At 39.4% G+C, this 12,474-nt stretch overlaps 1 protein-coding gene across 1 annotated transcript in view; it reads left to right on the plus strand.

Moving 5' to 3' along the window:
- LOC117529030 (zinc finger protein 708-like) overlaps positions 1-12,474 on the plus strand; it is a 56,975-nt gene that overhangs the window by 11,106 nt on the left and 33,395 nt on the right. The window contains exons 2-3 of the mRNA XM_034191758.1: positions 1,573-1,634; positions 2,150-2,261. Coding sequence (XP_034047649.1) covers positions 2,222-2,261 — 40 coding nt within the window. The 5' untranslated portion in view covers positions 1,573-1,634; positions 2,150-2,221. The remainder of the gene's footprint in view (positions 1-1,572; positions 1,635-2,149; positions 2,262-12,474) is intronic.

Raw genomic sequence — 12,474 nt, forward strand, 5'->3', positions numbered from 1 at the left:
CCCATGTTTGGCCAAACGTGTATACTTTGAATCACATTGCTTGACATGAAAGCTCCGTGTTGCTCAGAACACATTTCAGACATCAATATAAATCTCTTACTATAAATCTTACTATATAAGCAGCATCAACATATGAACAAAATGAAATATCAAAACATCATATTCACAAGTACACACTGATATTCAATGTGGCAACAATCACAAAATGATGCAAAATTAAGGTACAAGTGCAAATTAATTCAACAAACAGTCATGAAATTATCATCACACATCTCACTTAATGCAGTAAGTCTTCATGAACGTCAGGAACATATGAACTTAGTTTTGTCAGTCACATTTTTAGGAACCTTGTCACGGCCACGCTGGAACCAGTACAAACACTTTCCACATTCAGTCACCTTTTGTGCACATGTGGCTGCCTACAATGGTAAAAGACTTCAACTGTCTTTTTTTATAGTGTTGTTCACCCTTTTGGAATTTTTAACAGGAAAATTACTGAGACTACCTTTGTGAGCAGTCAACTAGATGGCCGCGCATTGATTACTGGTTCCATGAACGGTCCTGAGTGGTCAGTCCACTGCAGAGTGCTAAGCTTATAGCCAATCATATCACCTAAAATGACACCAAAGCATTCCCAGTGGTGCTAAACTGTATGCCTGTCTCCAATGTGGGAAAGCTTTCAGACTGGCAAAATACCTTAATCACTGTGATCATAAACCTTTCACCTGTGACCAGTGAGGTGGAGCTGTCTATACTTTGTTTGACGAAGAGGCACCAGCAGTGCGTACACGCTGGTAGTAAACCACACATTTGTTGTTACTGCAGTGTGAACACATGAACTCGTTCACACTGCAGATAAACCGTACATTTGTGGACATTGTGGAAAAGTGTACCAGCAATTATCACTAAGGCACCAACGTATCCACAGTAGAGGTCAAATGTACACCTGTGACCAAGGAGGAAAACAGTCCCCTTATTCAACAGCTCTGAAACAATGCTGGGCTTCTGGGGTTGTGGTTGGACAAATTGGGTATGATGCAACATTCACAGCTTCATGTTGGAGTGGAGGAGAGAAGTGTTGTAAAACAGGGAAACAAATTAAATCTAGACTGAAGCTGACATTTTGCGTGTTCTTGTGAAAGTCCTCCTCGATAATGAATAATAATGGTCTGTAACTGGAAATGCAACAGTCATAAGTTGCACTATGCACAGTTTCCACAACTACAGAAGCCTACAAGTCCTTCAGAGTTACCTGAGTGTCTCGGTGGCTTCCCTCACTAGTCTATTTCCGTGCATGGTCACTCAATTTTTGAGAACTGCATACGTGACACACATTTACCACACAGTACCATACTTATTGTATTTCTTGATGATTGAAGTAAATGAAGTCTGAGACAGATTCAGTGACTATTCAGTGTTCCTGTGTTCATCCCCTGACTAGTCATAAAAAAAACAGCTATAAAAGTGATGATTTAATCCTCATATTTGGAATAAATTGCCCATCCCAACTTTTTATTTTTTTGGAATGTGTTGCTTCAGGCCAAATCTTCCATTCAACTATCTCTTAATCAGGTTGTCTTCCAGGTCCTGGGGCATCTAAAAATCCAGGACACAGCATGAGGTTTTCACACAAGGTGAGAAACAGAAGATTACATCATGGTAGTGTTTGAGCACTTATCTGACCGGATAAAATGTACAAATAAAATGCCACACTGAACACTAAGATGTTGGATTCAGGTTCTGCTGAAATGACAGTTTAAGCATTTTTAGCACTGTACAAATTCATATTTATTGGACTATTTTCTTTTCATCTGTGTGAATGTGAGGCATCATTGAAAAGTGCTTTGAATAAAAGCAGACTCCTCTCAACTCAAACTTTATTTATAGAGCACATTTAAAACAACCAGAGTTGACCAAAGTGTTGGACACATTAAAACAAGATAATTAATAAAACACAGTAATACAATAAATACTTTGACAAACATTATTTTCATTTACAATTCCAACTTGATGTACCACATGTCATTGATTTACACTCTATTGTGCTCATGAGGCCGGTCAAATTTAATATTGTATTTTTTTGTAATTTTATGAATAGGTTTTATATTTTAATTAAGATTTATTTATTTATTATGTCCTTGTTCATGAGGCGGGGTAAGCTGGAGTGTGAGATCAACAGATGGACTGGGGCACCATCTGATGACTTACTGATGACTTACAGATGACGTACTGGCCTGTCACGGGGAAGGAAAAACCAGAAGGTGAGACTTTCGATTGTGTCTATTTACGCTCATATCTACACTTGTGGTCATCACCTTTTTGGTAAAGACCAAAAGAACGAGAACACAAATAAAAGCAGTGCAAATGACGTTCCTCTGTTGGGAATCTAGGTGTACTTAGGATTCCACAGAAAGAGTTAGAGAATTTAGCTGAGATAGGGAAGTGTGGGGATGAGCTGCTTTGTATAGATGCAACCCAGGTTTGGATAAGTGGCAGAAAATGAATGAATGAATGGATTTTCTTATTTATTGTTCTTTTATTGAGCTCATACTCTGCAACACTTTATGTTGTAAAAGTGCTCCACACAAAAAAATTCAGCTATACAATTTAAATTGAGATGAAACTAAAATCTTTCTCTTTTTTTTTTTTTTTTTTTTGGTCAGAACCAGAGCAACAGATCCAGGCCTCAGACCTTTCAGTAAATTAGCAGCTAGTGGAACACCAGCAAATAAGTCAAAAGGGTGCACATGTGTCCAGGTCATTTCACCTTAAAATGCAAGATAAACTCTTTACCTGTGATGAGTGTGGGAGAGCTTTCAGCCGCCAAGGAAATTTAAAAATGCACCAGCTCACCCACAGTGGAGAGAAACTGTTTACCTGTGACCAGTGCGGGAGAACTTTCAACCGGCGACCAAATCTAAAACGGCACCAGCTCACCCACAGTGGAGAGAAACTATACACCTGCGACCAGTGTGGGAAGAAGTTGTGTTCTCGCTCTTCACTGAAGCATCATCAGCATATTCACAGTGGGGAGAAACCATACCTGTGCAGATACTGTGAGAGAAGGTTTGCTAGATTATCATCGTTAAGTATTCATGAGCGTTCTCACACTGGAGAGAAACCGTATGGCTGTGATCAGTGCGGGAAGATGTTCTGTTCTTCGTCTTCACTGAAGCAGCACCAGCTTATTCACACTGGAGAGAAACCGTACACCTGTGACCAGTGCGGGAGCATGTTCACTTCTCGGTCTTCACTTCAGCGTCACCAGCGTATTCACAGTGGGGAGAAACCATACCCATGCACATTCTGTGAGAGAAGGTTCATCAGTTTATCATCACAGAGGATTCATGAGTGTTCTCACACTGGAGAGAAACCGTACGGTTGTGACCAGTGTGGGAAGCGTTTCAGTGCCAAGTCTTCCTATGTAATGCACAAACGTATCCACACTGGAGAGAAACCGTATCAATGTCAGCACTGCATGAAAAGGTTCAGGTCTTCATCCACTTTCTGCCAACATAAACGCAGCCATATGGGGAACAAACCATACTGGTGTGGAGCATGCAAAAGAAGCTTCTCCAGCAGAGATCACTGGAAGACTCATAAACCTAATCTGAAGAAGAAATGCTCCTCTAAGTACATGTTCAAAGTCGAGTGGGACAGCGTTTGATTTAAACGATAATTCCGTGCAGATGTCATAACTGCGCTTTGTTTCTGTTTTTAGAGAACTGCGCAAATACCAAATACTGATTTGCTCGAGGATCATACATGGGACTTTCACATTATACGGTACATCATGAAAAATGGGTATTAATCATGAGTAGATTCTTTACTTTATTTCAGTAATATTAGTTTCTTGTGTGTCAGGTGAATAATCATGCCAGTTATCTAAGTTCTACCATGATTTGTGGAAAAAAAAAGTTATGGCTGGAAATACACCTGTTTTATGGGTAAATCTGTGTGTCAAGTGGACATTTGACCTTGGATTGTTATTAAATTATAACAGGCAGGGCTATATTTTACATTATAAAAAAACACCTTCACCATCTACCAAAACTATCTCGTCCTTTTATTTAATCTTGGTGGACATATTTTTTCAACTAATGTACTTTTTACCAGCCTTGGGAACTTTGAAATTATATTTAAAAAATTCACCCTCCAATACAAGGCTCCAAAACACATAGGAAATAAAAAAACAGACCAAATTTATTCCTTCTTTACAGTTATGTTACAGAATGCTTGACCTATATTTAAAGAGGTTAAAATTAGATACAATGTTGCAACAGAATTGTGCACTTGGAAAAAACAACTTCTTTTGATTTTGTCCCCTCCAAGATGAGTTCAGATTTGAACCATCACTGCATGGACCATCAAAGGATCATGTATTGTATCAAAATTATTTGCAAGTGTCTGTGTGCGTTGAGATTTACAAAATCATACAGAAGTCTGCAAAAATGTATTCAGGATTGCACTGCGCTAGACTGACGTCCTGTTGCTTGTGTAGCCCGCCTCTCACCCTGTGACTGGCAGGATAGACTCCAGCCACCCCGTGATCCTTGATTGGAGTCAGTGGGTATAGAAAATGAATTAATGTATTCAGGATCTGTGTGTAATCAGAATCATATACTTAAAAAAGTAAAAATAAAAAAAAAATCAGCAAATGTGTAATGAGATTTGTACATATAGACAAATCTGTGAATGCTTGTTGATTGCTGAAATGTCTTAATTAAATTTAATTAGCTTATAATGCGCCAAATCACAGCAAAAGCCGTCTCAAGGCGCCTTACATAAAACAAGTCAACATAAAATTGAATAAAAAATTAAAAATGAATAAAAAAAATTCAAATACATAAAAACAGAAGTAAAAGAATAAAACAAATAAAAAATAAAAACTATCCATAAGAAAGAGAATAAAAATAGGTTTTGAGTCTTGACTTAAAAATAATACAGTCTTCAGTATTTTGATCCAAAACCTGGAAATATACTTCTTGGGCCAGTCCCCTGAAAGTGGGCATCTTACTATGACCCAGAGTGGCAAAACATTTGATATGGCATTTTGGTGGCCTATCTACAGGGACTTGAACATAACCATGCCAGGGTGGCTGTAAAGTAGGGATCAAAAGTCAAAATTGCTCCAATCATAGAAAGGTACACAACATTATATGTATGATAGTAAAGATTCTATAAGGTTGTAATTTTGATCATCTATGGCTGAGTGTTCTGGAGTTAAAAATGACAAAAAAAGAAGCAGTTTATACAGGGGTCAAACGTTGCTCCAATATTGGTAAAACAAACAAAAAACCATTGGTTAATAGGATTAATAAATGGAATAGTTTTGGATGTGTTAATTGTTTGGTCTCTAAAATAAAGGTCAAACAAGGTTGATGTTGTTTGGATTCTGTGAGATGTTCCCTCGTAACTTGATAACTATGCATGACAGATGGTGCAAACTATTCCTATTTCGAACCCTAAAAACCAGATGTTCTTCTACCCTGGGTGGTAGTGAGTAGTGACCAACCTGTGTGGGTCACAACTAAAGCAAGTTTTCAGTCAGAACTCCAGCAGCCCACTTTTGTTTCACATGTGATTTTTGCTGCCATTCTGCCATTGCAGATGTATCTGTGTGTATATGACTGCTCAGACCCCTGTCTGTGATAACTCCTCCACAGGGTGGAATTAATGTTTTTGTTATTGGGTTTTATTTCATTTGACACATGTTATCTCAGTGTTTATGGCTCAATGGCATTTGGAAATCAAAGGATCATATGATGCATGACAAAAGTATAACATGTATAGACTTTCTGTTAAATGAACAGTTCTCTCTGTGCAGTAATAAACAGCTTTTAACACAAAGGGAAGTTAAAAATGTAAGTTTTCAAAGGCCACATTTATGACTGCAGGTTTAAAAATGTTCAGTCTGCAAATGTTGATTAAAAGTAAATTCTGCTTATGTATAGTGCTGTGAAAAAGTGTTTGCCCCCTTGAGCCTTTACATGTTAGATTTTTATTAGGACATCAAAAAACAAAACATAAATTCAGGCCTTGTATATTAGAATTTTCAAAATCATGCTCTTTAAACTCAAAGTAAATCTCTACAGTTTGATATAAATGAATGAAAAATCTAAAAGCCAAAATGATGGTGTGAATAAGTAAGTTCCCCCTTTAGTATAGCACATGTAAACCATCACTTTTATATACAGTTTTCTTCTGACAAGTCAGGGGATGGATACGTGAACATTCCCAAGACACTGACTGTCTTGGGCATTATTTACATGAATTATGAAAAAATACAAACAGTATAGCACTCTATGGTAAATCTGTGTAGACAGTTCTCAAAAACTGAGTGACTGTATAAGAAGGTGAAGAGTGAGGAAAGCCACCAAGACACCAGGACAACCCTGAAGAAGTTATAGATTTCTGTGGCTGTGATTGAAGAAATTGTGCAAAGTGCAGGTTTTGAGTGTTGCATCACCAGTTAGACAGCTTCATGATGAAGTGGTATAGAGAAGGTTTGTATAAAAAAGAAAGGAAAAAAAAAAAAACACTTGAAAGTTCAGCTGCAATTTGCCAGAAGGCACATTGGAGATTCAAGCATAAATTTGATGTTTTGCTGAAAGAAAATTATTCTCTGTGCAACTCCACTATGAAGGCAGCAGTGGCGGGAAAAAAATGCAAAACTTGCACTTTGCACAATCTCTTCAATGACTTCTCTGTCCCCTTTTTGAAACCTTTGAAAAGTGACCAAATTACATGCATTTGTATCGAGTTCGGTGATGTTTTCAGCGGCCAAAAATGGCCACAAGAGGTCGCTCAGGCGCCTCCTATAATAATAACTATTATTATTAATTTTGCTCCTGTTTTTGGTGTGTTACTTATAAATAGGGTAAGGTTTTAATTTCTATTTGTTGGTTTGTTGTTAAATTTAGAATGTTATTTTTATTTCTTCCATGTGTGCAGGTGGCCAAGTGGTTAATGCGCTTGGTTTCAGTTCAGATGGTTCCGTGTTCAAATCCCACCCTGATCACATTTTTCCATGTAATGTGGAGTTGCGTCAGGAAGGGCATCCGGCGTAAAACCTGTGCCAATTCAACATGCAGATCCACCTTGGATTTGCTGTGGCGACCCTGAGTTCAAACAAGGGAGCAGCCGAAGGGACTTACTATTTTTATTTCTTCCACCTTGTTCAGTATTAATGAGTCTGGTGCTGGACCTCGTTATGGACTTTCATCCGGTCTGTGCGCGTCCTGTGGGGACACGTGGATGCTGACAGAGGACAGCGCGTCTTTTTTCTTTTTTTTTTCTTTATAGAAGACCTGCAGGAGGACACAGACAGTCAATCACAGGGTCAGAGAACAGGATGAGTGATTGGCCGTAGAGTCCTTCTCATGTTGTCACACAATTGTGAAAAGGCACATCATTCACAATAACTCAAAAGCAACGAGGCATTATATATAAAAAAAAAAACTCAATTTGCAACACAAGTGCATTACCTTAAGTTGAGTCTTTAATGCACAACTATTCATATCAGCCTGTCATTCACTGTCAATCAGTGAAAAAGCATTGAAAATATTAATAGAAAGATTAATAACCACATAGTAACATGTAGTTACTGTTTATATTTCTTAACAGTTGATGGAAATGAAATCCCAAAATATTCAGTAAATTAGAAAAGTTCATGTGTTCATCATCTGCATTGTTTGAAGAAAGCTGGCTGTAAAAGTGATAATTTGGTTGTGTTAGGTGTTAAGGATTTTATATATATATATATATATATATATATATGTTATCACTGTTAAACATTTGTAGCTTTGTCTTCTTTCTCATGAGAACGGTGTTGTGCTGTTTTGCACTTCACCCTGAGAACGTACGTGTTATTCAACCTTGTTTTAGCTTTGTCTTCTTTCTCATGAGAACGGAGATGTGCTGTTTTGCACCTGTCTTAATGCAATCCTGAGAATTCAATTTTGTTTTAGCACTCTGGGGTCAATCTGAACTGGGAATGAAGGACTGGATGTACTTATTGTTATAACATAACTTTGTTTTCGTAGCCGCTAACGACTGGGAGTAAAAGAACTGAAGGTTGAATTTTGACTGATTGTGATGCTTAGTGTTCCAGGCAGATGCAAAACAGCTGATAACTGCAACAGACGAACGAGATGTGCTGACCTGAAGTGTTCTTCCTTACAGCTGCACTTGACGTATGCGTTTATGTTATGGGAAGAAACTTGTCTTGCGTCATTACCCCCACCCTTAGGACAAGTTTCTTGTTTATGTGATGAGGGCGTCTCTTAATAAAAAGAGCGGAAAAGCAGGCCAGACTTTAGTGTAGCCTTGGTGTACAGCCTGGCCGCACTCCGCGCGTAATATTTGACTTTCTGTCTCACTGGTGTTTCTTGACTCTGTTTGTCTTGTTAAAGGTTTAAAAATGTTTGGAGGAGAAAATACCCAACATTGACTGGGGGCTCGTCCGGGATCTCAACAATACCGGAGGTGTCCAGCGGAGGTCGTCAAGTCCAGACGTAAATCCTTGGCCAAGGTCCGATCGATTGATCGTGTCTGCAATTGTCGACCACCGTTGGCATCGTCTGGTTGACGAGATTTTCCCGAAGAAGACAGACAGGAAGTCGAGTCAGTGAGTAGAATTTCTTTGTAAATAGTACTGAGTGAGTGGTGATCAGATCACATAAACAGTTAAATTCCGCAAGCGATGATACAGAATCGTCTGTTAATGCAAAGCAGTTAAACTCTGTAAGGAGGGTGCGGACTCCTCTGTTTATATACGCGTACCGGTAGGGGATAAAAGTGATCACATAAAACAGTTAAACTCCGTAAGCGATGATACAGAATCGTCTGTTAATGCAAAGCAGTTAAACTCTGTAAGGAGGGCGGACTCCTCTACGGTTGCGAGGGACGCACGTAGTTAAATTCCGGAAGGAGGATACGGACTCCTCTGTTTTAATACGTAAAGGAAATCCCGGGTAGAAATACGTGCACTGTAAAAAGTAGTTAAATTTGGCAGGGACGGCGGAGTCCCCTAATGCAGGACATTAGTTAAATTTCACAGGAGGGTGAGCTCCCCTGGCATAAGAATACGCGTACGATTATTAGGAGTGTTTCTATGTGTAAATAGTGTTTTGCGCAAGTGTAAATAACTGTGTGAAAACTGTGTGTGTGTAATACTTTGGACAACGTTAGTGACAACCGTGCGTGTGGAAGCAGAGGCAAGTGATTCCGCTTCCTACGGGGAGGTGAAAGGAATCAACCACACGACGGCAAATTAATTGTCACGTCCAAAGAAAGTGTGAAAACTTCAGATTTAGAACACCCTAGGTGTGCCCCCGTCTGAAGTCCAAATTATAACAAGGGATAATAAAAATGGGGGGTAAGACGTCTATAAATAAGGAAAATTTATCAACTGACGACTGGAAATTTATGGAAGCAAAAAATCCAAAAACAACAAAAAATTGGAGACCTGGATTAATAAACATGACTTTGACGGACGACTGAACCTGATCAGTATACAGAAGCTGAAGAAGGAGTTAGAACAGCAACATAAAGGTGATGAGAAAAAGATGCAGAAAGTAGGGGCAGATTTAGTGGCATTTTGGGAGGAAGAAGCAGAGAACAGACAGAAGGGAGCAGAGAAGCGACGATTAGAGAAAGCAAGAAAAAAGAAAGCTGTAGGTAAGGCAGAAGAAGATGTGATAATTCAGCACAGAGAACCAGAACAGCCTCAACAACCACCGCCGGCTGGACCGTCGGTGGCAAAGAGACCTTTATCTCCTCTACCAGAGGATGACGATGTATTGCCACCACAGTATGATTTGGCAGTAAACCTAAGGTAAAAAGAGAAAAACCAGAAAAACCACAAACACGCAGTCAAGCAAAAGTGCCTACAGCCCCTCCCATGGTGGAACATAGTGATCAGGGAGGTGCCTATCCTATGATAGAAGTACCAAATCCTCGTGCAGGAACAGCAGGACAGCTACCAACCATGCTCGTTTATCGGACATGGAATGCTGATGATATCAAAGCAGCAGTCGACATGATACCATCGCCACATGTCGACATTGAGGGATTTATGCAGGATATAGAAAACATTAGAACATCTTACCACCTTAATGGACCTGAAGTCCAACAGGTGTGGATGAAAGCATGTGGCCCTAAATGGAGTCAGGTACGTGGAGACTGGAATCCTGCAGATCAACAAGGCGTACCACTGACACATGATGATCTAGTCTTGAAAACAAGAGTGGAAGCTATGATTACACGTGCAAAAGGAGTGTTAGGACCAAAGATAAATTATACTGAAATTACCAGGACAACTCAGAAAGAAGGAGAACCATGGATAGAGTTTAGATGCAGATTTGAGAGTGTATTTAGAGTCCATAGTGGCATATTGCCAGGAACACCAGTGTATGAAAACAAATTGAAAAATATTTCACCTGTGAAGCTGATAATGACCGATTTGATTCATGATGGCAACTCAACAGCTGTCATAACAGTAACAGGTGCCACTGAAGATGTTTTAAAATTGAGATTCACAGGTATGCCATTACATGTGTCACTTTGTAAACCATATTTGACAGAATGGCAAGAATTGGGACTGACAGTCATAACAGCTTTGTCAGCCACTGATTGGAGCAGAGTTGGACCACGAACGGAGTTCAGTCCATCAACTAAATTGTATAAAGTGCCAGTTAATGTCTCATTGGTGCTGACAGCTGGAACACAGATTGATGTGTCCACTTCACAATCCTGAGTGTTTCAGTTGAGTCCTGAAGAGGACGATCTTCTCTCTTCTGTACCATCAGGATTGTGGACAACAGGTCCTTCAGACGTAGGACTGATAAAAAAATGCACAACCTGTAGTTATAAGACCAAAAACAGAATACAGACCATGTGTAAGACAGTATCCATTGAAACCTGATGCAATTGAAGGAATCAGGCCAGTAATAGAGAATTTATTAACAGCAGGAGTAATAGTGCCATGTCCAGATTCACCATGTAACACACCCATATTTCCTGTAAAAAAAGGCTCCGCCCTCAGTGGGATGGAGAATGATTCAAGATCTGCAGGCAGTAAATGCTGCTGTAGTAAAAAGAGCTCCATGTGTACCAGATCCGCACACACTGTTAAGCTCATTGAGATTAAATTCTAGTTGTTTTTCTGTAATAGATATCAGTAATGCATTTTTTTTTTTTCCGTACCAGTACACCCAGATAGTCAATGCTGGTTTGCTTTTACCTTTAAAGGACAACGATATACATTCACCAGATTACCGCAGGGTTACGCAGAGAGCCCAACTATTTATTCTCAAGTCATGTCAGCATGTTTAGCCAATTTCGTTCCACCGGCAGATAGCCAACTATTAGTGTATGTTGATGACATTCTGATTGCCTCTGACACACGAGAAAACTGCATAACTGACACAGTAGCATTATTATGTTTCTTATTTGATAATGGCCACAAAGTGAGTAAAAACAAAGTTCAGTTGTGTAGGGATAAAGTAAAATATTTAGGACATGAATTATCAGCCACAGGGCGTACTATCCTGTCTGACAGGAAGGAAGCAATTTTGCACGCTCCAAAACCACAAACCAAAAAGCAGATGATGTCATTTCTTGGACTGACTAATTACTGCAGGGCATGGATTCCCTGCTATGCATAATTGACTAGTCCACTTTCTGATTTGATGTACAAGGATGATATTTCAATGTCAACCGTGTTGGAATGGAACAAAGAAGCTGAGGAAGCTTTTGTAAAAGTAAAACAAACATTAGTGTCATCCACAGTTTTGGCACTACCAGATTATAGTAAACCATTCATTCAAACAGCTGATTGTAAGAATGAGTCCATGACTAGTGTTTTGGTTCAAGTGTATGGCTCAAAATTGAGGCCAGTTGCCTACTACTCATCTAAATTGGATGCAGTGGCAAGTGCTCTACCACCATGTGTACAGGCTGTTGTTGCAGCCTTTATGGCTGTTCAAAGTAGCAGTAATGTTGTTCTATTCCATCAGTTGACACTGAAAGTTCCACATGCAGTCTCTGCACTTCTGTTGCAGACAAACATGAGCCTTTTGTCCCCAGCAAGACATCTTTCGTGTATGTCCTTGCTATTATCACAACCACATCTTACGGTAGAGCGATGTACAACATTGAATCCATCCACATTGATACCTTTACCTGAGGATGGTGAGCCGCACAATTGTCTTGATGTAGCTACGGTCTGTACGAAAGCACGTCCAGACCTCCAGGACACACCCATCCCAAACAGTACAATTGTGTATGTGGATGGTTCTTCCACTAAAAACGCTTATGGACAAACACAATCTGGATATGCTGTTGTCACAAATTCAGAAGTATTGGATTCTGCTTCATTGCCATCCTCATTTTCAGCACAAGCAGCTGAATTAGTTGCTTTAACTGCAGCTTGCTATCTGTTTAAAGGTACGGCTGTATCAATTTATACAG

Source organism: Thalassophryne amazonica, chromosome 1, assembly GCF_902500255.1.
Source record: "Thalassophryne amazonica chromosome 1, fThaAma1.1, whole genome shotgun sequence".
In the NCBI taxonomy this organism is placed as follows: domain Eukaryota; kingdom Metazoa; phylum Chordata; class Actinopteri; order Batrachoidiformes; family Batrachoididae; genus Thalassophryne; species Thalassophryne amazonica.